Here is a 27,478-nt window from a genome sequence, read left to right as displayed (position 1 = left end):
CTGCAGTCCCCATTGGTGCATTAGAGCTGCATGTAGCTTTTTAACAAATTTTTGTCTTGAGATCAAGTATAATCTGTGCTGGAATTGCTGCCCTTTGAATTCCAAGCTCAGGGCAAAAGTAGGGCAAAGGTAGATACAAAGCAGAAGCAAAGAAATAAAGTCTGAAGGAGCTGCAGATGGTTTTTTGGGGGTTGTTTTTTTTTTTTTTTTTAAAGAAGGAGTACCTGAACATTTACTTCTATGCACTGAACCATAAATTGTTGGGTTCAATAATTTTCCAGTAGAAAAGAAACTGTATTTGAGGCATTCAGACTATCAAACAGAAGGAAAAGCAGCAGCTCAAAACATATACCGCCTGGTTTATGAAAACAGGAGTCACATCTCTAGATGATGGAAAAAAGTTTTATAAAACATGGGAATAAGGATACAACACAGCTACAAATGTGAGTCTGAATTAAAACTAAAAATTGTCAAAAGATCACTATGTTCCAACTTGCAAAACTCTGCATGTTACGGTGTGATAATAATTTGGATGTGCTAGTGAGCCCCACATAAACTGAATATTTTTTAATTGAAAACCTTTTCAAAACAAAAGACTGAAGAATAAATAAATTAAGAAAGGTATTTTAGGTGACTGTATGGGGATAGGAAATGAAGTGAGAGACCTTTTGGGGAAATTCAGGCACAGGTGAAGGAAAGTTGAAGTAGTGTGGAAGCTGGAGCATCTGAGGCTTGAAAGTTGGAAAAAGTGAAGGTGTGGAAGTCGGAGAATCTGAGGAACCGGAAAAGTATCTGAAGGAGAAGAAAGCCACCAGAAAGTAGAAGAGTATGGCAGTGATGAAGGAGATTCTCCGATCCAGAAACCTCCTACTTGTTGTTCTCATTCCACTTCTGCTGCTTCCTCTGCCACTCATATACCCCAGCAGTGTAAGTACATTTTTAATTTTCTTTTTAGCAAAGCCTCTGAGTGCAGCAGTTAGTACTGCTGGATAAGTTTGCAGTGTGCAAAAACAAAGTCAAAGACCTAAGGAAGCATAGAGCTTAGAAAAATCTAAGACTCAAATTTGAAGGACTGTGAGGGTCACTGAGAAGTCATCACAGTAAGAACCAGAGCTACCTTGAGTCGTGCACAAGCAGAGCTGAAGAGCCAGGTAAAGCTAGTAAAGCAATACTTTAAAGCAAAAATGTCAAATCTTTTCGTTTTCTAAAATAATGTCTATGTAGGAGGGGGACAGAAGAAACATATCCATGAAATTTTCTTTCAGAAGAGGTCTTTAAAAGGAGCACTTATAGTATTCCTTTATTAAAAAACTCTTTAATTTTTAAATAATAAGTATGCATGGAGGGACTTTCAATTTAATGTGGTTTTGTAAGATGGCAATTCTTACAAAAAAAGGTGAGGCAGGGGCTAGGACACAGTGACAGACATGTAGGACCCTACATGGCACAGATTACTCCAGAGCAGGTGTAGGTATCTCTGCAGCTCTGACGGTGGTTAATAAATGCTGGCTCAGAGACACAAACAGCAATGCAAAGGAGGGAATAGTCTGTGGTTAACACACAGACCAGAGAACAGGAATAAAAACACAGATCAGAGAATGGGAATGAATTCAGCTGTGTTCCTGACACTGCTTTGGACCTACCGAACACCTTTGGCCGCACAGTGAACTCCTCTCTATGCACGTCTCTGCTGTTGTAAGCAATAAAATAGCAATGATTTCCCACCTTATGGAGATGGTGATATTTAACTTATCAAAATTTGCAATGTATTAAAAATTCTGCAGCTTGTCCTTCTACATAGTCCTAGACATAAATCTGGCCAAATGGTGCAGCAATTTCCATTCCGTCTTCTATGCTGCTGAAGATTAATTCTTCCTTACAGTATCAGAGGATTTTGCCATACTACTGTTTTATCAAGTCAAAATGCATGGGATTAAAAATTATATGGCTGTTTTCAAAAATAAAACAGCAATATTTTTTTTTGAAAGAAAGGCAGAATTCATAAAAAGGAAATGTTCCTACACCACTGAACTGTATGTTGCACCTGGAGTTTTCCTACTCTGAACTTCAATGTGTATCTTGGCTGTTCTCTTGTAGTAGTTTTTTACCTCTTCTATCTCGTGAGAGGCAATGAATGGCAGACAATTGTGGTCTTCTTCAGAGAACAGAAGGACTCACCCTTTCACAGAGTCTTGTTTTACAAAATGGCTTTATCTCCCCCCATGTCACTGGAAGTGCGACATAAAAGATATCCTCCCTGACATGCCCATATGGCACTGTAGCTGTTTACTTCTTAAACCTGATGATTAAATTTTATGCCTGCTCACTTATTTATATTTTTATTTATCAGAGAAGTACACTAGTTTTCTGTCTTTCTTATAGAGATCAGAATTACCAGGTCACTTATACTGGCATTTCTGCAGGGAATCAGCATGCAATTTCTTTGATGATATCACCACATCTCTGGAAACGTCAAAGGAGCATTACACGTGTAGTGACAAGAGTGATCAAAGTGAGCACAAGGATTCAGAACTGTTTGTAGATATGGCTAATGGGAATAAAGTCCACAGCTTGTTTCCTATTATTTTGTGACAAAAAATGGTTGGGTAAAAAATAAACTTGAGAAAATTTGTTTGCATTCTTTTTCCCTTTCCAGAGCTATAGCTGAACTTGTACCACAAGTTTGGATGCACATAAATGCCTTTCAGGTCTGATACATTTAGGAAAAAACCATGCCTGCATGCAAGATATGCAATGCACACTTTCAAGTAGACCAATTTCCAACACAGAGTTTATTCTTCCTTTTAGTCACTCTGAGATCCTTGTATATTTTAGTATATGAAAGTTTTATGCATGACCCTTAGTATGGATGTTTTAGCCATGGCTTCCTTACAGCTCCTCTTTTCTTTTCACCTAAGGTACTGACTGAAGGTAGATAATTGGATGATAGTCCCTCCAACGATCACATTTTCCTATTACCTGTTTCAAGCCCTGAGATGGGCTTAACAGTAATTTTCAGCTGTAAAACTACAAGTGAGAGCAGTGAAACAGTTAAAACTACACTGCCACTACTTCAGTCTAGTACTTAGTTGCTCTGGTAACCATTAATTAAATATATAGATTCAGTTCAATTAAATAGAAGAGATTAATATGGTTTCTCTTGGAAACAAGCTGGTTTAAAGCACTGAGAAAATAAATAAAGAAAGTTGCTAGACAAGCCGATTAAGTTTTTAGTGGAGATTATCAAGCTTGGCTTTCCTAGTACTTGTAAAACAGTTTTATACCATTTAAAAATGAGCTTTATTTTAGGTTGTTTTATTTTTGTAAAATGATTACAACCTTGTGTATAAGAAACACAAAGACTCAGTGCCCATCCCAGTTAGGTTTTGGTAGAGATGCAATTTCCCTTTGTCCTATTTTGTCCTCACTATCAGCCTCCTTTTTTGCCAAATACAGAATAGTAACAGAAAATAACAAGAGAAATTAAAGAGAAGTATATTCTTGGAGTGAGAAAATGGTTTGGATTCAGGTTAGGATAAAATTAATTTTATTCATTTTGGAAAACATATTCCTTGTAACTTAAATGTGCACTTCTTTAAAACAAAAATCAATGCTTTTTCATTAGAAGTTATTTTTCTCCTTAGACAACTGCTGGATGTCATACAGAACCCACGCAAAGACAGTAGTTTTTGCAGCAGAAATTTTAAAAATTAAATAGTCAGTAGGTCACAAAAATCATCCTATGCTCTGCTCTCTGTGGAATATTAATCATGAGGTATAATGTAGTTAAAGGTGACTAAGCAGCAAGTTGGCTAATGTTTATGAGCCCATCCATCAGCTCCATGACTCATCTTGTCTTCCTAGTAGAGATTACCAAAAATCTGTAATGCCTATCATTTCACTTGTTAAACTTCCATTTTTAAGTCAAAATTATTTCTTTGGGTTTTTTTACTAAGTGGCCACTTGAAATTACTAGAAACTGAAGACCAAACTTTGGAGTTTCGAACAGCATAGCAATTCCATTTTATAAAATAATCATAACCCATGAATATTAACAAAAGTCCTCTGACCTCATCCATTCCAATCCAACCTTCTCTAGCTTCTCTCAGAATTTTTTCTTGGAAGCAATGAAGGTACAACTGCAAGACAATCTTTTCTTGTAATATACTGCTGAAGGACCTCACCATAGAGGACTAGTCAAACCTGTATTGCTAAAGCCTAAACCACTCTTCTAGGGTAGTTAAGGAAGAGAAACAAATATGCACATTTCTGTGTAGTTCAGAGTACTTATCCATCCATAAAGGAACAATCCAGAGATAAATTTCTCCAATAGCCTTTCAGATACCCTTTATAATCTCCAAAGTAATTAGAGTTTATCTGCTTCAAGGAAGTTGTTTTCTTATAAACTTATTTCAGTTATTTTGGCGGCCCTGCTTAGTGGAATCATGGAATCATTAAGGCAGGAAATTCCTCTAAGGCCATTGAGTTAAACCACTAACTCAGCACTGCCATGTTTGCCCCTAAACCATATTCCCAAGGGCCACATCCACACACTCTTTGAAAGGTTTCAGGGATGGTGGATCCACCACCTCCCTGAGCAACCTATTCCAGTGCTCGGCCACTCAACCAGTGAAGAAATTTTCCCTAATATCCAATATAAACTTACCCTGGCTTAGATGAATTACAACTGTTTAATGTCACACTCTTCTAAAATAAGAATCAGAGCAAGATCTGGCAGCTAATTTAAACACAAGCTTCTGAGTAACCTTGGCTGAAATCCTTATGCAAATAAAGGAAATAGTACAAATCAATATATACTTTTCTCTGGTCTCCATTCTGCCTGTTATTACTATAAGATGTACTAAAAAAAAGAGACAAACAACTGATTGTGGCTCTTTGTTAGAGATAATGTAAAAGTGACATGTATAAACATGAATTTAAATATAAGCTATTGATTTCACTGAACCCACATCCCTGTATAATCTCACTACACTTTCCCACCTTGTTCACAAAAGTGACTGAAAAAAAAATGAAGTGTGTGTTAACTGATTGAAAAAAAATGAATGCTCATTGATTTACACAAAGATGTGTGAGACTTGTTTGTATGACTTCTTGAAAGCTGCTTTATTTAGAGGTCATCCAATCAGGAAATGAAAGTAATGGAATTATATTTTAAGACACTCAAATAGCATTTGTGAAGAGTGAATTTTCTAAACAATAGCCATTTTTGAGCTGTGAATGCATATGATTCAATAAGTTCATATGGAACATCCAGTGCATAATGAAGAACAGATGGATTCATAGATGTTGTAAATCAGTGCAGGCCTACCAGGTTCTGTAGAACAGCAGGTTAATCCCAATACAGGAGCTGGCATCAAAATTGAGAAAACAAAAGGAAAAACCTTTTCCTGAGAGTAGTTTCTGTAATTATTAGCAGGAGATATCCCTGGATTTCTAAGTATAGCAAACTGAGCCTAAGGAGAACTCAAATAAGTGCCATAAATAAAGACATATCTAGTTAAGAAATGGACCAGAAGAATTTAATGGGCTAGCTGTGTTTTTCTATAGAAATATTCAGCAGGTAGCACCTTTCTTCATCATATCCCAGCTCTCCATGAGTGCTCAGCATGATGTTGTCATGACTTTTCTACCAGAACCTTGGACAGCAGTAAATTTATTTGAATAGCTCCATTAACCCATTGCCTCTAAGCCTGCAGGTCTGTGATCTTCTTCTGGGGGTCTGTGTAAATTACCTGAACAAATAAAATCAGCTAACAAAAATGTTTGCACCTTGTTTAAAAAAAAATAAATTCCCGAACATTTCCGAAAATAACTACAAATTCACACAAATGTGAATGTTCACATCTGGTCCTGAAAACCACCAGTTCCTGTCCTTGTCCAGTATTAGAGAGAAAAACATGCAGAAATAACATGTCCACAGGTCCAATCTGAGGAGTCATGGTTGAATGCTTGGCAAATATTGGATTATGGAAATCAAAAAAATTTGTAAATGCACTTGGAACCATTATTTTGTTGATACATACGCTTATTACAATGTTTTGCCCTGGCTTAGGTGTGAAAACTTTCATTAGCATCGTCCTTTGAAACTGATCTTTCAGATGGTAATCTAGATGTCACACTCAAACAGCTACACTTTAGGAGGTCCTAATACAGTCCTTTCTGATTTTTTTTTCAAATCCAGGCACCTACAGTCTGATGAATCCTACAAACAAGTTCACAAAGCCTCCACAGCTGCTGGTGGGGCAGTAACATGTAACCTCTGTGCTCTGTCCCTGCAGGAAGCCTCATGTGCCTACGTGCTGATCGTGACAGCCGTATACTGGGTCTCTGAAGCAGTACCTCTTGGTGCAGCAGCCTTAGTTCCTGCTTTCCTGTATCCACTTTTTGGAGTCATGAAGTCCAGTGAGGTCAGACCATTGTAAACTTTTTATTATCTGATGCTCTTACTCTCAGTTAATTATTTGAATAAGACTAATCTTAGTGCAGTAGCAAGACTTAGAGGTCTGGGAGGAAGAAGTGTACATCTTGTAATGTGTAACTTGGTCTGAACATCTCTTTCTTCCACTGAAGACAGATATAGGATATAATGTAGACTATATTAGACAGGAAGGATGACCATCCTTTCAGCTACTGCAGCATCAACAATTCCCAAAACACATTGCATTAAAAGATCCTACCTTCAAAACCATGTAAAGAGCTGTATGGGATACACTGTGAAGTTTCCTTCCAGTTACATTTATTATAGAAGACATATAAGGCAAGAGGCTACATATGCTAAAAATAGTTACCATTTAGTGTAAAAGTCTAGATAATTTTGTTGTCTGGGTGAATGTTTAATCCTTTTTCAAAGCTGTGACCTAGTGCTGCATTGTAGCCATGAGTTCTCAGGCAAAGGAGTAGCTGTACAAAAAAGTTTATATGATCAGTTTTGAATGTGTTTACCTGAGCGTTTTCTTGAATGTCACTTTCTTTCATGATATGCCAAGAATTTATTTTATTTCATCTACAACTTTTTTTCCCCTGCTTTTTTCTCTCTCTTTTTTGGGGAGGGTAAGGGAGCCTCACACTTGATGAAAGGACTAGAAATACAGATAAGGACACAGAAGAATACATATCAACCATAAATTTGTTGAATTTCTGTCACAATATAGCACTGGGAACACGAATAAATGGATAGAGAAAAGCATGAACCAAAAATTTTATGACCTGTTTTATTTCTCCCAGTGATATAATACAATCAGATACATTTCCATACTAACACAATTCAGTAGTTTCAAAATTTTTTTCCTATCATAAAGGCAAAGTAGTTAGGCATTTTCATTAAAAACTTGGAAGCACATTGAAAAGGAAAATTTAATGGCAGCCTGACAGAAATTCAGTGTAATATCAAATAAAATGACAGTGGAACTACTGCAGAGAACATATTATTTGCTTTAGGAACAGAAATAAACCCTTGTATTTAAAAAATAAACAACTCTGATGATGCTGCAGTATTTCCAGTTTACTGTTCTGGAGTGACTGACCCAGGGCTCTTGCCTAGCACTTTAAGCTACAAATAACTCACAGGGACTTAAGAACATGAGTGTCATATATATGTACGTGGGTATTAACAAGACTATTAACATTCACTGGTTTCTCCAAAATGCCTGTGAAAGGAATAAAGGAGAACAAGAGATTCTTTGTTCTGCTGGCTTGATGGATTTCTTTCATTCACCTCAAGATATTTTTATAACAAGGTAGCAGAAAAATAAAGAAAGTTAATGAGAAAAAAAACAGTGGAAGAAAAAGTGATATTTAAAAGTTCTGGCACACAACTCTGTTGGCCAAGTCTATTTAGGTCACTATGGGGATTTATTAAATAAATGTAATTAAATACATAACTTGTTTCAGATTTCATAGAATAACATTAGTGACATTCTTGCACTTTTATGGAGGAGTGTCAGTATTACTGAGGATAATGGAAAAACTACTGCTTCCTCTGATCTTAATTGTTTTAAAATGCTGGCACCTACATTTGGTTAGAAGAATAGTTTTAAACTGAAGAAATTATGTTTTTGGAAAAATATTCCAGCAACAGCTTAAGAAGGATTGCATCAGGATGAAATGAAAAATTTAGCTAGGCTACAAGTGCCTGTTTGTAACTTTTATTTTCTCCCATTTTGATGGTTTTAGCTTGCTCTCTTTAAATTGAAGTTCTGTTTCTGGAAACTTTTCCATATTTTCCTGATAAAATGGAGATAGGTTTCCAACGTGAAAAGTTTTGGTACAGGATTTGTGGATCATCACAGCAATATAAAAACCTTTCTCAGCTGCATTCAAAGAGCATGTCCCACAGGACTCTTTTTCTGAAGCTGCAGGTTCTGGGGATGCCACATTTCACCCAAAAGTTGAACAAGACAGAATAAATATAAACAAGATAGATAACGATAGCTCCAGAATGAAAAAGCAGTTGAAGCACATGAATAAACTGCCTTCAGTGCAGAGTTTTGTCTGTGGTTGTTTCCATGTGAGCCTAGCTGAGTATGACAGATTAACTGCAGGCACTGAACATCCTGCTCAAAAAAGTAACATTTCTCTTGATCTCTTCAAAACTGAGAAGCCTACAAACAATTGAGTATAGAGCCTTGTTATTCATAAACACAACATGAAACAGATTAAAGAGAATATTTTGACTTATGAATTCTTCATGTTCTCCAGCTCCCTGTCATTCTTACCCTCTGGGGAGCAAAAACGTGCGACACCACATTACTTCTCATTCAGCGTGCTTTCTGTGTAGGGCAGTTACTGTTTTTTTAACTGACTGCTTCCCCCTGGCCCTCAATGCAGGTGGCTGCTGAATATTTCAAGAACACAACTTTACTCCTCATGGGTGTGATTTGTGTGGCAGCTTCTGTAGAAAAGTGGAATCTCCACAAGCGAATTGCCCTACGCATGGTCATGATGGCTGGAGCCAAGCCAGGCATGTGAGTGAACTTTGGATTTTGGCATAATCTGAGCCTGGCAGCAGCAGCTCAAAACAACTCTCATTTTTCCATCCATGGGCACAAAATAGCTTGGTTTGGGGCTCATTTTCATATCCATCTTTCCTTTCAGAGCTTGAAAGCTTACAAATCTTCCCATCCTCTTTCTGCCACCTCTAACTCTTTGGATTTCCCTGTGTTGCACACCAGGTTGCTTCTTTGCTTTATGTGTTGCACCACGGTGCTCTCCATGTGGCTTTCCAACACATCCACCACAGCCATGGTGATGCCAATTGTGGAGGCAGTGCTCCAGGAGCTAGTGAATGCTGAGGAGGAGTGTGAGGTCATCAGTACTGCAGGCAGCACCATTACTGAAGAAAAGAAGCCAATAGGTATTTGTCAATATTGGTCATTCTTTGCTCATTTGGTTAGCAGTGACCAGACTTGTTGATACATATTATTCAAGTTCTATCAAGGTCAGATCTGTCTGATTTATACTGTCAAAGATACTGATCTGTACTCTTTCCTTTGGTACTCTGATATTCCTTTCAAGAAATGAAAGAAAGTTTTAAGATGAGATGGAAGAATTGGAGTTGCAAAACTATTTATACTGAATGAAGGTATCTACTGGAGCTTGTGTGTCATAAACTTTTAGGTCATGTGATTTTACAGGGTTGGAAGGAAACTCATGAGAATAAAGTTCAGGAAATTTAGAAGAGGTCCAAAAGTGTGCTCTTTGACAATCCCAAAACAAAAAACTGATAAGGGCTCTAAGGTTCATTTTGTTCATTCCTTCCCAGAAAGAAAGGATTTAGGTAGAAAAAAAAAAATCTTTCTGTCAGTTTACAGTTTCCAGGCTAAAAATTATTTCATCCAACCTTGTCTATTATATGTAGGCATGATAGTCTTGTAATTGCCAGAGGCACATGATCAGTACAACACAAAATAATAACATGCTGCATAAAGAGAGCATTGGAGACAGCTCGGACAAACTTTTGTTTGCAGCATCCCCTCCAGGTCCAGTGGTGTGACCCAGGGGCTCAGCTCAGTTCTTACCCCAAGGGCTGCTTTCTCTTCCTTTGTTGCAGGTCTCAGCGAAAAGCATGGCCAACCTTCACTGGAGCTTATCTTCATCAATGAGGAGTAAGAATGAACCCTGTACATCAGGACTGGAGATTTGAGCCCTACACAGGTTGCAATGAGAGGAACCCAGGAGTAGAGCCAGGAAGGGCAAGCAGAAGCTTACAAGTGAATGTTTCACGTGTGACTGAAAAGGAAAGCTTACATGATAAATGGGATTAATGTAATGCTCTGGATCTCACTAAAGCTTTGCAGTATTCATCAATTTTTTTAACACCATGAACATTTTAGGGAGAAGGAAAATGTTTCTCAGGATTTGAAAGCTCTTTTGAAGTCTGTGTTTATGCTGTGTAAGAGAGTGCTATCCACAGACTTTTATTTCTGTTCCCCTTAATGAACAGTGATGAAGAGGATTCAAGTACATATGGAGTGCCCACAGGACATATCCAGAGTGAAATCACTTACAGAGCATTCCTGAAGAAAGTCTGAACTGTCCTCATTTAAGAGAGAGATGAGAGCAGAAGGGGAGGGAGGTGGGGGGATGGCAGGAGGGAGAACCAACAGAAAAACACCCCTCCTCTCCAAAAAGTTGTAAAAGATTTCTTTAAATATAGACAAATTTCTTCGGAGGTTTGAAACACTAACAGTTTCAACCAGGTCTCTATTTGAGGTAGAATCTAGTAAGATGAAAAGGGTAAATCAAGCAATGGACTAATTTCTTTGCCAAATTATCAAATTAACCATCAGTTCAAGATACACAAGGGAATACACAAAGCTAATGTCCTAGGACTGTATTATAGGCTAAAGCCTGAGGACCATCTTCTTATGAAGTGTGAGAATAAATTGCACAGCCCCTTCTGGAGGTCCTTCTATATTATTCACAGCTGTTTGTAATAAAAGAGAAGCAAGTTCTTCTTTCTTTTAATTTTAATTTCTTTTAAATTTTAATTTATTTTAAAATAAATATTATAATTCAAACAGCATAGGTTGAATATTTAAGTTAACTTGCAAGATCTAAATATTCATCTCATTACTCTAGAGACTATTGGGTTCTCCAATATTCCCTCTGTTATCTCTTTTATATCCCAGCCACATTTTCTGTACAATATAGAACCAAATTTTCAGTTTGGCATTGTGCCATTAATCCCTTTAAGCCCTGTTGAAGAGTACATACAATGGTTCATACAGAACCATTGTTAAAACAGTATTACTTGAAAAAGAGCTTGAAATTTGGCAGGAGAAGTAGCACATCTTCTGGAATTAAGTTCACTGGGTTGTTTGCATGGTCCACGTGCTGAAAAGTTGGCAGTGGAAGAACTTGACTAGAATAGACAGCAGTAGTGCTGGGTTGCCTGGTGATTAACTCCACTGTGAATGGAGTCCTCTCCTAGAATGGGGTATATACTACAAAGAACACAAATATTTTCTTGCATGGAGGTGGAACCCCATTGCTACACAGCTAGAGATAGAGCTGTGAAACATAATGATGACTGATATTATCTGGTCAAGAGACCACATAAGAGGTTCTAATAAATGGTATTCACCATTAAATAGGCATTAGTTCTCCTGCAGAGGTTGCCCCTCCTACCCATGATGTGTGCCTTTTGAAGGAGCTGGGTGAACAGGCATTTATAAAGTATATTTTCCTTTCTTTGTTTTTAGTGCTACTACTACTGACTTCAGCTCCTTGATGCACTCAAAGGTATTGTGATAGGTAGTATCTTCTGAGCTACATTGTCTTCTAATGCAGGAACCATCAGAGCAGAATCCCCACAGCTCTGAAAAAAACTACTGTTTCCTTTATTTCAAATAAGTGATGGTTATTGGCAGAGAGTACATATTGCAGAAAGTCCTGCTTTGTATGTTACCTATCAGCCTGCTTGCACTAATCAAGTTGGGGAACATTAGCTCCATAACAACAACAACATAAGTACATAAAAATGTAAGTTTGTCGTACTTACTGCTGGAGATCCTGAGATCCAGTCAGTAAACTAACAATTCCATATGTTTTCTAACAAATTCAGATATGATCTTTTATTGTCCAGGTGTTTCTAACTTTATCAGCTGAGACATCTCAGTTACTAGAACTGACTACATATATCAGAAAGTCATAGCCTCTAGCAAGGAACCTGTTAGATTCTCCTACATGACAGAGGAAGACCCAATCTCATTATAATCTGACTTTAAGATCATTTTAAAATAAAAAAAGGTTTGGGGCTTTTTTTGTTTTGGTTTGGTTTTTTTCCAGTGTAGAATTTACAGCTGATCTTTTAGTGGGTTGGATTTTGTTGTCGTAGTTTCGAATTATTTCTTTTTTTCTCCAAAGCCTACTCACCATGACCTTTAGGAAGCATCATAAATTCTTTTCTAAGTGCCCCAAGGAACATAAGAAAGGCTAATCCAAAGGTATTTGTCTCCTTACAGAGTATGAATGGTGTGCATATGATAGCCAACCCTATTGGAACAATGAATTCTCAGAGCAATGGGCAGCACCTACCCCAGGTAAGGAAGTGTTAGACCTGATGTGACTGTCTCCTGCTCCCCACTGCTTCATATTTATTCCTTGTAAATTGTGTTACATGGAATCATTCCCATCATCTTTCCTCAGACCTGGCTTGGCCCTTTGCTAGTTCTTACTAGGCACAGATATGTTCAGAAGACTCTCCCCCAATAGCTGGGACAATTAATTTAACTTTACATTCAGTAATGTGATCCCGAGTTTCCCTTATTATTTGACTGTACTATCCACTTTGTTTCTGCAAATCCTCCTTGGAAAATAGCCAAACTCAAAAATAACAATTCCTGACACATAAAATTCTACTCAAAACAAAAACAGCAGCAGGAATGGACCATTAATCTATTCAGCCAGTTTGTAAGGTAGTCTTAGTATCCACCTCCTTTTTGTCTTCCAATAGATCCACCCTCAAAATCCTTCATTAAATCAGTCCATTACAGTATTTCTACTTCTCTTGAGTGGATCCAAGAAGAGATTGCTGTTTGGATGCCAATTTGTATCTTAGTCTTATCAGTATCTTAATGGCATAAATTGATGTCCATGAATGAATAGACTAAAATCAACACATGGATTTGCATTCACAGTTCAAAAGAATCTAAGTGCATGTTTCCAAAAGAGACTAATGCACTGGTCCCGATATTTAATTTTCTCTTACGCCCATATTAATAAGCATTCAATGGTTATTTTTAACTAATATACTCACTTCACTCTTAACCTACAGGATTTTAGTCATTTTTATCCTCGCGATGAGGATGAACCTATAGCATGACTGATTTTACTAGATAAGCCAAAATAAAAATCTATCTGAACCACTTTCTGCCTTCTTCCTCATCCCTAAATTACAGCCCTGGCTTGCATGTGAAGTGCCTTGAAGTACTGTACCTTCCTTCCCAGTGCAACAACTTAATTTACCAACATAGTTTCCTGTCACTGATGAGACAGCTTTTTCTGGAGCAAAACGTTTTTGGCATCTTTTTCTTCCACATTCTTATTACTCAGCCTTTTTCATGCCTTTGAGATCCCTAGCACTCCATTCCTAATTAGAAACCCTGAGCTTGTAAGTGCAAAAAGTTCACCAAGCCTTTGTCTGGTGGCTCCTCATAAGCCTCAAGGATTATGGATTCCTACTCCTGCAGTGCTGGCATCCCATGCCTGCAGCATTTAAAGGCTTTTTGTATCCCACTGATATTCCAGTCAGAGCTGGAGTTGACCCAAACCTTAGCCAGAAGTCCGATTACTGTTTGTCCTACATTTCTGCCATAGACCAGGCAATTTCAGGTCCCTGGACATGTTTCCAGGTCTGATCCCACTTAATCCTTGTGAAGAAAAACCTGCCTTCTCTTATACAAACCTGTTGTTTCTCTGGGATCTGTATCATTATGGCATTAGCACAAGTTGTGCTGCTGCTCTGATCATCTACTATCTTTGTTGAATGTATCCCCTCCCAGACTCAGATACTGGTCCTGCCTCCTGAGCCCTTGGATCTAGGCCTGACTACTAAGTACCGGTATCAAACCAGACATGACCACATGGTCTGTAAGTGCCTCTCACTGAGCATTTCCTACGCAGCAACCATTGGAGGACTGACAACCATCATTGGGACCTCCACCAGCCTCATATTCTTAGAGCACTTCAACAAGTAAGTGATACTGTGATTTTCTGAGAATGGTGGGTGAGCCATTATCATCTCTGTGGCTTTCCCCATACCTCAAGGAACCTCAAGTCTCTCTGAAGGAAAATTTGCTACCTCCTCTACTGTAATGCTATTACTAATGGTTAATGTTTGAAAGCGGGAGTTTAACTTAACACATATCCGTGTCTTTCTCCCATGCAAAATAAAAATCCCTCAGCATGTGGTAACATGTAAGTTTTTCCTGCAACTTCTTTTGATTTGACAAACTGATTATCATGAAGGCAGCAGGCACTCTGGAAAAGTAAACACTAAAGCCATGAAGACATAGCAAGGAAGATAAAGAAATACTCACAAAAGAAGAAATGTCGTATAATCAGCTTTGAGTTGTTCTTTGGGTTCTCAGAAAGTGAGTTCTTACTGTGATTCTAAAGGTGTCACTAGTGGTACTTGGGCTGCTCAACATGTAGTGCAAAACTAAAGCAACTCAGAAATTTGGACTTATGCATTTGCTTCAGAGAAGATGGGAAGCAGCTCTCTGAATATCTAAGTATTTCCTTTATCATATGCCCAGGACTCTCAAAGACATGAATGTTTCAATGTCAGAAACATGAATGTTTTTCTGTCAGAAGTCTGGTGGTACTTCTATCCATGGACCAATCTGCATCCAAGGAGACTGATCAGACCTGATTCTGATCATCTGCTGCTGCCTCTACTGGCATGATATCCTTCATTTCTCTCTCTGAAATGGTGGTAGTAAAGTTCAGAAGTCATGCTTAATGCAAGGATTTGGATTTTACAGAGTTTCCAAATATCTTACTTTTATGACAGTTGCATCAAATGCACACATCAAACATCTTTGTCAGAGCCCAGCAGAATGCAGTCACCATTTGTGTGGTCCATGATGGGACATACACAAGAGATTCCACGTGTAATCATTCTAAAGACTGCTAACACTGAAATGAGCTTTGATATAAACCATAGGTAGGGACAGAATTTCACTGCTGGTAGTTGTACTAGACAATCCAGACCATCTAGTATTGAAGGTTTGAAGTGCTCTATGGCTCATCTGTTGATCAGGGGAGGTTGACATTTTTTGGCAATTGTTTTCACTATGCATATGCAATGCAGCTGTTGCAAATGCATACTGATGGAATCTTTCTATCATGCCATGACAAATATAAATACGTATATGTGTGAGTGTAACTATGCACATTAGAGATTCTTTTAGTATTCTAACTTCTTATACATCCTCTTTTTTTCTCTACAGTCAATACCCAAATGCTGAAGTGGTGAATTTTGGAACCTGGTTTTTGTTCAGTTTCCCCATCTCCCTCATCATGTTGGTGCTGACTTGGTTCTGGATGCATTGGCTGTTCTTGGGTTGCAAGTGAGTGAAGTTTGTTCAAGATGCAAGGACTATGAAAGCGGGACACCTGCAGCTCCTCTAGAACATATCTCATAAAGTTGCTTTGACTGGCAAATGACAAAATTTAAGGCTCAATCTCCTTCTTCTTGACAGAACAATTACAAGAGGAAATCTCACTGCTTAGCTGTGCTGCTTAGACAGCAGTGTAGAGTATTGCTGCTTGAGAGTGAAGTACCTGGGTACTGCTGATAGAAATCCTTATTAAGCATTCAACTGGTGGTGGTTTTTTTTTACTCTTATGACGATGATGATTCCCTTGTGGACCAAAAATCTTGTTAAGAGTCCTTTTGGAAAAGCACAGCTTAAAAGATGGATAGAAAAACAACTGCAATTGAGCAAGCTACTTTTCAGATCTGTCCCCAGATCAATGAAATTAATGTAAGACCAGTTTAAATGAAATGTAAATATACTCCATATATGTTTCTCTTTAAAGCGGAAAGGACTCACAGACTAAGAGACAAAAACATTTAATACTAATAAGTCCCTCAGCCCCAGAAGAAGAAAAAGGCTCATTCATCAAGTTCATTTGTACCACACATTGTCTTTACAGAGGTACTCAGCAAAGTTAATGAAAATTGCCTAAGTGTGTGCATGTAAAGTGGATTAGTTAATCAGCATTAAATTGTGATGTAGACACACTTACTCAGAATTAAAGTGACCTTAATTTGATTTAGTTTACTCTTAAAAGTAAACTGAACTGACATAACTATTTCACCTAAGACAATGAATAAATTGATAATGACTTCTGCTTGTTGCTGACCTTGACTAGATTTAAGAAGTAATTTAGAGGTGAATGGCTCCATGCCCCTTTCAGTCAGTCTCCTGAGTCCTGTAGTTCCAAATTAAAAGGCTAATAATAGTCCTCCCCCCTTTTTTTAATCCTGAGAAGAAACAGGCCCTAACATGACCCTCAATTACTTTAGTTTTTTTTTTTAAAAAGTATAATTGAAATTCCACATTGCATCCAAGACCTCATGCTGATTAATGTTGTTCTAAATAATACCAGAGACTGAAGTATTATCGACTTTTTGAGAAGTACTAGTTGATTCCAAGCCTCCTTAATCTCTGACTGCTATTCACTGCAGTTCATTAAAGAACATATTATGTTAGAAGCTGGGCTACAATACTGTGCCTTCACATCCTCCTAAGCCTGGAAACACTTGGAACATGTTGAAACAGCTGCCTAATGCTTGTGCATAAATGTTTAATCAATTCCTGTAATTTTCATGTTATTTTCCTAGGAAGCTCAGTGCTATCAATCTTACTCGGTCCAGCTGGAAAAACATGTCAGATTTGCTTTTAAAGATCTAGGCTAGGTCAAAAGTGAAAGAGAATGGACCCATTTGTACCAACAAAGCAGAGCTAAGGGTAAAATCATTGCTATAGATCTGGCCACTATAAACCAGCTCTTCTCTTTCAGTCACCACATTACTGCTGATGGATTTTACTGGAGTCTAACAGCAAGGTTTGCAAGGAAATTTAAAGTACTTATAGGTACAGGGCACTGATAACTGAGCTTAAAAAAAGTGCCCATGTGAAACAAAAAACTTGGTTAAGTCTTTTTGTTAAACAGACAGGGCCTGTCTGGAGCTTGAGCTATGCAAATTCCTTTGAGCATCTGACCTTAACCAGCTACGTGGAGAGAGATTGTAGTCCATGATTTGGCCACTGCTACAGCTTGGGTCTCTAGTGGGGTACCAAAAAAGATATTAAAATAGCATGAACTATAAAAGCAACTATTAAGCATCTAAAAGAATTATAAAAGTTGTGTTCCCATGGTACTTCAAACACTGAAGTACCTACTGCTGTTGTTTCTTTTAGACTGGTTTAGACCCCCACACACCTCTGTGTGACCAAAGATTTGTGGCTCAAAGCACAGCTAAGTAATGCTATTGGAATGAATAAAAGGACAGTGTTAAAGTGAGCTTGCAAGCATCTTAATTTCGATTAGGAATGTCCATGCTTTGTTATAGGATGAAGGCAAGCTGAATAAACTAACATTCATACAAATGTACAGCAGGATGAATATATCCAGTTATGAAATGTGCTTGTGTTTTTATGTCTCTGTCAGAACCACAGGCATTTTTTACCAGGACAAAACACCAGCCTGACTGCCTTAGCCTCTGTGGCAGAGGCAATATGATCCTTATCTGGCTGTGCCTGGTTTAGAAACAGCTAGTACTAGCTGAAGCACACAGGTCATGGAAGGCAATGGAATCCTAAGCACAGCTTTCCCTCATTATTTACTGTGAATCCTGAATATTCAAGTCAAATATGATCTCAAAAGCCAGACCAGACCCCAGATATGTTGGATACCCCTGATCCAACTGGAAAGCACAGTTACCCCGTGAAAAATTTCTGTTGATAGCTGGCCTCTGTCACAGTCTTTCCATGTGATGATAGAAATCAGCCATGGCTTGGAGGTTTCTGGCACCAGAAATATCTGGCCACCACCAGCTCTTCGAGGAAACCTCCACAAAGGGAGTCCAGCCATGGCTCAAGAAGGCTCAGTGATACCAGCCAGTATTAGTCAGAGCCCTCTGGGGACCTTCCAGCTATGTCTAGAATTGAATCTCAGAAGAACTTAAAACCAGAATAATCAAAGATCACATACAATAATTTTCCTTCACATTGGCATCAGGCCTTGCCTCAGTCTTGACTCCCAACCATCTCTGGTGCCAGAATTTTCAGTTTACCCTCATTGCTGCTTTTTTTTAATTACTTTTTTTTTTTTTTGCCCCTTTATGCCCTTGTCTAATTTTATTGTGCAATGTGCTTCAGTTTTAAGGAGACCTGTTCTGTGAGCAAAAAGAAGAAGACCAAACGGGAAGAAATGTCAGAGAGAAGAATTCAAGAAGAATATAAGAAACTGGGAAATGTTAGGTAAACTAGACCTGCCTTCCTCAGGAATTTGCCTCTCTAGGCAGAACCATCCTTAATTACTGCCCTCCATGTTGCGTTTGGCTCATGTAGCTTATTCTAAAACTATCAACCAGTTTTCTTTACTTCCAGGAAAGGAGCTAAATGCAAAAATGAACCAAAATCAAAGACTTTGTTACAAGCATAGGTATATTTAATAGTTTATTTATTTCTGATGAAAAAGGAAATAAAAGGAAAGATTCAAGTTTATACCAGGATTTAAAGGCCATCTCAGTCAAGGTTTGTCTCTGCTTTTGAACTAAGTCATTAAAGGACCCCCTGTTCTCAATTTGGGCACATACTTATTTTGGTGCATAGAAGTTCAGCAAAGGCTTTACCCCATGCCATGAGTTGTCCAGCCCTCACATCTGCCCGTAATCTTTATGCATGATGGCAAGAAATGTCTCTTGAAAAGATTATTTCACAAGAGTTTCATTTTTTAAAAGGGATAATCCATCATAAAATCCCTTCTTCCCAAAACATTTCTGCGCTGTTCAAATGAAATATTGGCAGGTAAACTGGCTGGATACATCGACTCTGAAACCAGACAATTGTTCAGACTGTTCCTAAATATGAAATCATACTTAATTTAAATCTATGCTAAATTAAAAATCCTCATGTCACCTCAAGTATCCTCAAGCCACCTTGTGTGCACCATCTGTGCTAATTTACATTGTCATTTGCTCTTAGGCTTTCTACACTTGTAAAAAATGCAGAGAATGTGTTTACAGTGGAATGCTAATATGAGCTTTACCTTGTGAACACATTTAATCAGATAATAATGCAAATACAAAACAAGCACTTAGAAATATTTTCCTCCAGGTCTTGCCCATGAATGATGGAGTTGCAAATATAGATGGATATTTTTAGCCTGTTTTTTACTGGGTTTAAATGATTCCCAGTTGGGAGCCAAATCTAGAATTATTTAATTCAAACTAATCTTCCTTACTATTTTCCATATTTTTTTTATCCTTTTTTGAAGCCAGTTTCTGCTTTCCTACTTCTTCTGGAACTTGTCCTTGGGTTTTCAGACAGACCTTGGATTTAATTCCTAGTTTGTTTGTTGTTGTTTTTTTTTTTCTTTTATTTCTAGCTATCCTGAGATGGTGACTGGATTCTTCTTCATCCTGATGACCTTGCTTTGGTTTACTCGTGAGCCTGGCTTTGTACCAGGATGGTCATCTTTTTTTGAGAAGTGAGTAAAATTCCCTAAACAGCTGCACAGGAATATGGCTTTGCTTCTGACTATCTACAATAATTTTTGACCTTAAGACATCATCAGCCACTTTTAACAAGGTGGTGAAAAATGAAGTCTTTATTCAAAAATTAGGATTCTTGCTTTTCAAACTACATCTGTTCATATGGGGCAAATTGTATCCTTTCGTGCTATACAGAGTGAATTAAATAGAGGAAGTAAATTAAACACATTTCAAGTGTAAAAGAATAAGAGGGTTGGATTTTGAGCTTAAAACATTTTAGTGCATTCATAGAGAAGTTTCACTGGAATAGATTAAACTATAATTAAAATTGAAATATTTGACAAAAAGTGCTTATCAAGAAAACCTCCATGAAATTAAATAGTACAGAGAATGGTGACTAAGTAAATAATTTTTCTTTTATTTTAAATAATATTGAAACAATTTACATTAAAAGTTACTATAACACACATTGCATACAAAAGAACAAGTGATTTGAACTTAAATTTTCTTTATATTTTTACTGTATAAAATTAACTTCCCAATCTAATTTTGACAAAAACCCAATTTCTAATACTGAGATTTTCTGAAGTTCACTAGAGTTAGGCACTCCTCAAAATACTTTTTCAGAAAGAATTTTAGACATTTAATTTCAAATCCATCTACAGTCCATTTCTAAAAGATCACTTGGATTTGACTTTTCCCTAGAATGTATTTCTTGCTTCTAGTAAGAACACTATTTTTCTGCAGCTCCAAGTTAATAGATTTGTAAACCAAAAGGAATTTATTTTTTTCCTTTTCCCCACCTGAATGTTAAAAATTGTTGAGCAGTAATTGAAGTTGGCTACAAGAGTCAGTTTAATAAATGGGGAAAAAAATCCAATTTGTATCCTTGATATGCAGACATATTTTTCTGGTGGGCTGTTAGTATGACTTCAGATGTGGAAATGAAACTGCACCTGCAAAAATTTGCTTGGAGCTATGTATCTTGTTTAGAAATGTTTCTGTTAATGTGTTTTCATAATAACCTCACTGTTTCCTTCCTAGGAAAGGTTACCGCACTGATGCCACTGTCTCTCTATTTCTTGGTTTTCTCCTTTTCCTGATTCCAGCAAAAAAGCCGTGTTTTGGAAAAAGGGAAAAAGGTGAGGAGGATCCAGCAAGAAAGAAAGCTGGTAGATTTTCCAGTGTCTTTAATGGCACTTTATGTTTTCTATAAAGATTTCTAAGAAGAGACTTTTATATTGGTAAGTCAGGGTTCAGTTTCTCCTCTGACATCAGCCCTTCCTACGTCAGATCTCCTTTTCCTTTGCTGTAATGCATATTATCTCGTTCAGAGGATGACAAACAAGTTTTGTATCTGAGATTGCCACCTATTCTGTGCTAGTGGAATTATTAAAATTTAGGACTGAGCTTTAGGAACGGTTTAGATGGAGTTTTATATTAAAGAACTATAATGCAAAATCACCTGAAGATAAAGCCCTGGTAAAAATATTGGTCATCACTTATACATCAGAAATCACTGATAATGCCATAAGATAAAACATAAAAGAGGTCAGAAGGTGCCATACAATGTTCCAGTTTTGTCCAACGCTTCTCTCATAGTCTTCTTGATAATAATAATGATTGTTATTTCACATTCACATTTGGGTAGCATTCTGGTATTGATCAGCTTGATGTGCCAGGTTTTCAGCAGCACTGAAGCACTATTTTTCTATGAAAATAGAATTGTCTGTTAGTGTCTTATGTAGACATTACAAATGTATATAAATATATATTCTTTTATACTTTCATATATTATACAGGTTTTAGGAAAAAAATTACACTCTAACTCCTCCTTCAAGAAAATACGCAGGCATCTAAAAAAATAATGTTCTCAGGTAAAATCTAGGGACATAAATGCACTTTATCAGGCTTCATGACCTACTTCATAGCCCTTCTTTTATAATATAATTCCATTGTAACACCACCTTTGTAGTCTACAGATATATGTACATACATATGTACAATAGAGCCTAGAGCCCACAGTCCCTCAAAAATCTATGAAATGAAGCACAAGGGTTTATAACTATTCACATCAACAGAGTAGATGAGGAAGTCGGGACATTTGAAATTAATATGCTGTGTTTTCTGAGGCCAGGCTAATCAGAGAAATAGGCTATGCACTGCTTCTTTGCCTTTCTCTCAGATAGTTCTCAAGATAACTCCCATGCACATTCAATTATTCCTACAAGTGTGAAAAATGTCAAGATCTTAGAAAAAGGGCAGTATAATACTGGTCACACATTTGCTTTATTTGATATAGGAGACGGTGAAAAGTCAACAGACATTAATACACTGGATCCCATCATTACCTGGAAGGACTTCCAGAAGACCATGCCCTGGGAGATTGTAGTGTTGGTTGGAGGAGGTTATGCCTTAGCAGCTGGATGCAAGGTACTGATTTAGATTTTTATCCTCCTTCCTAAAAGAATCATCAGCCTGGACTTTTATCCCTTTGCATGCTCCCTAGTTTGGATTTACGATGCGGATAATTCCAAGTTTATATTTAACCTAGTGCCTACTCCCTGCACTTAGTGGACAGCTTATATCTAGCTAACAAAAAGCTGGTTAGAGCTCAAATCATTTGTGTAGGCATCCACCATTTCAGGTGCTTCAGAATATCTAGATATTCATGTCATGTCTGCAGGACCAGCAGGCATGACACAGGATCTGAGGAACACCTCACACTTTCTCAACTAGCAGCTAACCAGAGAGAGGGGGAACATCTCAGCTCTCACTGGGTGCTCCTCTTTAGGCAACTGAGTGAAGCTCCTAGTGCTGAATGGACAAATCATACTTTAGGTCCTCCTGACTATATCTACACTGAGTATAATTCATAAATACACATTTAACTCTCCTATAGACTCCTACATGTAAACAACTACAAGTATGCGTATTAATTTCAAAATTAATTCTACCCAGAATGTGCAATCCTTCACCACCAATTTTCTATACTCCAGTTCACATGCCAAAGAAAAAGAGAAGATCAGCCTTGGTACATTTTAATTGTTATTAACTGCCAGATGTATCTCTTTCTTACTATCTATTAGGTGCTGAAGTGAAATCCAGATTACTGAACAAAAGCAAATACAGAAAGCATTGACCTTAACTTGGTTTATTTGTTGGAGGGATTCTCTGATGTAAACTGCGACAAAGAGAAGAATCTGTTTTACAAACATACCAAGTATTCAGCAATTCTTGTGCCTCTGTCCTTTCCCCAGACCTCTGGCCTCTCTACGTGGATTGGACGTCAAATGCTCTCCCTGAGCAGCCTTCCCTACTGGGCTGTAACCCTGCTGGCTTGCATTTTGGTATCCCTGGTAACAGAGTTTGTTAGTAATCCAGCAACTATAACCATCTTTCTGCCTATTTTATGCAGCATGGTGAGTAAAAACAACGACATTTTAATCTGTTGTTCCTGAGAGGCTTGTGGGAATGTTTCAGGATGCCAGGGTGTCGACACTCTTTTCACATGAAACTCAGCCCCAGTTCCCAAGCTACTGTCCTGTAGTCTTTGGATTAGGAAAAATAATAAACTTGGGCAGCCAAAAGCATATTTTAGCACCAAGGAATTTATTTAATACCTCTCAGAAAAAGTGAAAACTTAGCTCCTGCACTAAGGGGTTCACAAGAAAAGGTGATGATGCAATCAAGATAGGTGAATTTCACATAAAACTTGAGATACTTTTATCAAGATTATTTTAAATGTCTTGTTCAAAAAAAGTCTGGATACTGTTGACAAAAGCAGAGGAAAGGGACATTAATTTCATTTTATACTGGAATAACAGTTACAGAAAACCATCTTATTTCTTTTCATTTATGTAATGTGAAGCTTTTCTTACAAAGAAGTCAGGTCGTTAACCATCTTTCCATATCAGAACAAGTTTAGGAGACTGTTCCAAAGCATGTGAACAGCTCTGAGATAATATAAAGATATGGTGAGATGAAAATAAGTAATTATGTTTGTGTGGCTTAGGAGTTCAGATTTACTTCTGCTCCATGCAGAAAGAGACTCTCCTAAAGAAAAGTTTATACCAGTAATCTACTTATAGTAGTCTGAACTGCCATCTTATGGCAGCCTCTCTTTTTTGATTGCAAAAGTAACCTAGGAACACTTCCCTCCCAGAAATGATGTTGGCTTTGCAAATACCCTTCCCTTTTCCTCTGACATAAAACTAGGCCAAATCAGTGTAAACAAAAATGCAAAAGTTTCACCACTGCTGAAGACTGCAGCAGCAGAAAAATTCTTTCAGCCCACTGTAAAGAACCTTCCATCATCACTGCCTTCACATCACACAAGTTTGGGCCATGAACAATTAGTTTTTCTAACCACTAGTCAGGAGGACTTTACAGAATAGTCCCAGTATATTCAGCAACTGAAAGAAGTAAGTTCTTGATGTTAGATGAAGACTGAAGTGTTAGATCCATAAGACACAATACTGAATGACACAGAGAGCAAGTGGAAGAACAAAGGTTGCCTATTAGTAGCAAATTCCATCCCGTCTCAGTGTGAAATGTTCCAAGAGAGATCCCTGGACCATGACCAGCTCCAAATTACAGCATTTCTCTAAAAAAAAAGAAAAGCAACCAAGTAAAGATAGTTTCACACTTAAGTTTAGAAACTAGGGAGATGAGATTCATACAATCTTGGCAAAGAGGTTCCCTTCATCCTAGTTGTCAGGAGGGGCTTTTATTGGTTAGGTGAAACACCTGTCTTTCTCTCTTCTTTCAGTCAGAAACCCTGCTTATCAACCCTTTATACACCCTGATTCCTGTCACCATGTGTATCTCATTTGCGGTGATGCTGCCAGTGGGTAATCCTCCAAATGCCATTGTCTTCAGTTATGGGCACTGCCAGATTAAAGATATGGTGAGTCTTGAGACTGGGTATATCCTCCCATGCTTCATGCAACTTCAACACCAGCCAACAACAATAATAATTATACTGGTGCTAATATAAAACAATATTGATCTGCAGTGCAACTGAGCCCAGTGCAACTGGGCAGGTTAAATACATCCAAAAATCTGCTGTAGAATACATGCGTTTATCATCTTTATTTTTTTAATGAATGTAATGGTCTAAAGAGCTTTGGGAGTATGCAATCCTAAATTGCATTGACCTGTTAAGACAAGCAAAGAAAGCAGGAGAAATGATTATCACATAGCTCCGCAGTAAGTCATGTATCACCTTGCTACATGTGGTATAACTCCCCACTCTGATTATCTGATTGAGAAGTTCAAGTGACAAACTGAGCAGTTTTCCAATGAACTTTCCAACAGTCCATCTCAGACTATCACTCCTGAATACTCCCACAATCTATACCCTGATACATAGTATTCATTGGGGGTTTTTTTGGCTCTAGATATCAGAACTTACCAGACTAGATATGTCAGTATAGACCCTACTGATTTTTTTTTCTATGTTAACTGGTTTTGATTAAGTTGTCATTGTGCTCTGATGCATTTTGCTTTTGCAGGTGAAAGCTGGCCTGGGTGTAAATCTGATTGGCCTGGCTGTTGTCATGGTGGCAATCAACACCTGGGGAATTAGACTCTTCCAGCTGAATTCCTTTCCAGAATGGGCAGCGATCAGTAACATCACTAGCCAAACATAATCTTCAATTAAAAAAAAAAAAAGGAAAAAAGAAAAAACAAAAAGTGCAAGACCAAAGTGAGTTGGGACGAAATATTAAACCTACATTGCACATATGAAAGAAAGAAAAAACTTGTGTAAACATAGAACCGGGATCCATAGGAAAACCATGAAGAAAATCCACAGGGATGTCTTCTGCAAAGACTGTTCAGTTCTGAAAATCAGTGTGACTTAAAAGGAGAGATTAGCTTTGCTCTGTCGTTGCTTTCCCTGGGATACCATAACTTGGAAAAAAAATCACCTCCTTCGAATTATCTGCCTACAGCTTTTTCATACCTTAGAACAATTATGCAGGACTTGTATACAGGACTCAAATAGTGGAAGACAAGTACACATGCACTGGTGTACTCAGCAGTGGGATACTCAGTCCTACAATTGACTTCTACAGTGAATGCAGGGGAGGCCTTACTCCCAAACACAAGGTTTTATAAGCCTACTTCTTTAAAGGCAAATTATTCTTCTTCTTTTGAGGTGACCCATCACTGTGGTGTAAAAATCCATTTTCCCATCTAACTCATATGACCTGGACCAAAATACAACTACCAACTACAGCTCTTCAAAGGGATAACAGAAACCTCCAGAGAGGAAGGAGAATTCTCCTTAGAAGCAGATTTTTTTTTTTTTCCCACAGCACCAGTATAAATTTCCAATATTGCAGTACTTGCAATCTCTGCTTTGAAAGGAAGAGTTTCAGAAACAGAAAGCTTTGTTCAATGCCTTTTTTTATCATTGTTGAAGTGGGAGTTCTTTCAGCAGGAAAAGCTATAACCAGCAAAACCTTACCAGGCCAAGACACTCACAGCTCTCCTCTCTCTTTGGCTGCTGTTTCAACATGCAGTTACAATTCCCCTGATAGAGAAAGGACAGTCTCATCCGAGATGGCACTTGGTGCTGCTCCATGAGTAAGAAGGGAGAGGGCTGGAGTGGTGCTGGTGTATCTCCTCATCCCGTGCATTCACTTAAACATCATGCCCACCTGCTCTCTACCAGCCCAGAGAACAGAACTTCAAATGTAGGAAAATCTGACATAGAGCAGATAACTACCAAACCAAAAGCCCACTCTCTTTACCATCAGCAAAGTGAATGCCCTGCTTTTCTGACTGGATCCTTGTGATATTCAGAAAATTTCATGTATTATGTCCTGGTTTTCATAATTTCTTTAATGTCAATACATTTATGCTCTATATTAGGATGATTGGATCTCATGTAATCACACTCTTCAGACATACACTTTAATGAATGTTTATGCTTTCCGTTTATAATCTAAGCTCTCCAGTTGATAGTGTGAATGTCTATTCTGCAAAAATAAAATGTCAATAAAATAAATTATTCACTACTGCACATTCAAGTGCTTCGTGAGAATATAAATAGGATATATTTCCCCTCATAACCCACCAAGCCCTTAGGGAAGTAGTGTTGAGACAGCAAGAGGTGTTGGTTTACTGCTTCTGTCAAAACAGAGGGATCCCACAGACTTGTCTTGGAAATAAACAGATACACTACGAGGTCATAGGATGGCAGAGGGGGAGCAAAGTGGGGAAATTACAAAAGCATGTCTTAGCCCTTCTACCAAAAGCAGCAGGCAGCATCTGTTAGCAAAACAACTGCTATTCCTAGTAGATTCTGTACATTTCATTTTGAAAAGCAAGGGGCTTGTGCATCAGTGGCTCAGTGCATCCCCATGCCCTCCTAATCCATGAAATAAAACCTTGGCCTCACTTTTTCAACTCTTCTTAACTCACCAGTTCCTTTGTTCCCTCTCTCCTGAGCCTGCTGCTCTGTTGCACTCCAGCATACAAAGCTTATACCTGCCTCCGGGATCCGGATCCTCCCCACCACTTCAGCTCCACTCCCTTGTTATTTTCCTGATCCCCAGCAAGAGGCTGATCAACACAGACCCCAACACAGAGCTCAAAGCAGAGGCACTCTGGCCTCCCCCAGCACAAGCTCCACCCTGAAGCCACTGGAACAGGAGGTAGAGGGGTGCAATGCCTGTTCACCAACCTGGGCATGTTTCTCTGTGAACAAGCACT

The 27,478-nt window shown here is 38.0% G+C and overlaps 1 protein-coding gene across 1 annotated transcript; it reads left to right on the top strand.

The window, feature by feature from the left end:
• Window positions 1–26: 26 nt before the first annotated feature.
• SLC13A4 (solute carrier family 13 member 4) lies at window positions 27–26,786 on the top strand. The gene is made up of 16 exons (XM_064654690.1): window positions 27–927; window positions 6,300–6,428; window positions 8,848–8,984; window positions 9,192–9,373; window positions 10,070–10,124; window positions 11,724–11,763; window positions 12,486–12,563; window positions 14,025–14,215; window positions 15,477–15,596; window positions 18,417–18,518; window positions 19,648–19,749; window positions 20,798–20,895; window positions 22,056–22,186; window positions 23,014–23,175; window positions 24,525–24,662; window positions 25,270–26,786. The coding sequence occupies exons 1-16, from the start codon at window positions 829–831 to the stop codon at window positions 25,405–25,407; spliced, it is 1,902 nt and encodes a 633-aa protein (XP_064510760.1). The 5' UTR covers window positions 27–828; the 3' UTR covers window positions 25,408–26,786.
• The last annotated feature ends 692 nt before the right edge of the window (window positions 26,787–27,478 follow it).

This window comes from Pseudopipra pipra, chromosome 5, assembly GCF_036250125.1.
Source record: "Pseudopipra pipra isolate bDixPip1 chromosome 5, bDixPip1.hap1, whole genome shotgun sequence".
NCBI lineage: Eukaryota > Metazoa > Chordata > Aves > Passeriformes > Pipridae > Pseudopipra > Pseudopipra pipra.
Note: the sequence above shows the minus strand (reverse complement) of the source record. Positions and strands in the feature narration are given on the sequence as shown.

Bases quoted from the DNA above. Each gene is read 5' to 3' on its own strand.
- SLC13A4 (XM_064654690.1), top strand. From the start codon at position 829: ATGGCAGTGATGAAGGAGATTCTCCGATCCAGAAACCTCCTACTTGTT. The intron at 928-6,299 runs GTAAGTACATTT...CTGTCCCTGCAG, and splicing joins CACTCATATACCCCAGCAGT to GAAGCCTCATGTGCCTACGT. The intron at 6,429-8,847 runs GTCAGACCATTG...CCCTCAATGCAG, and splicing joins GAGTCATGAAGTCCAGTGAG to GTGGCTGCTGAATATTTCAA.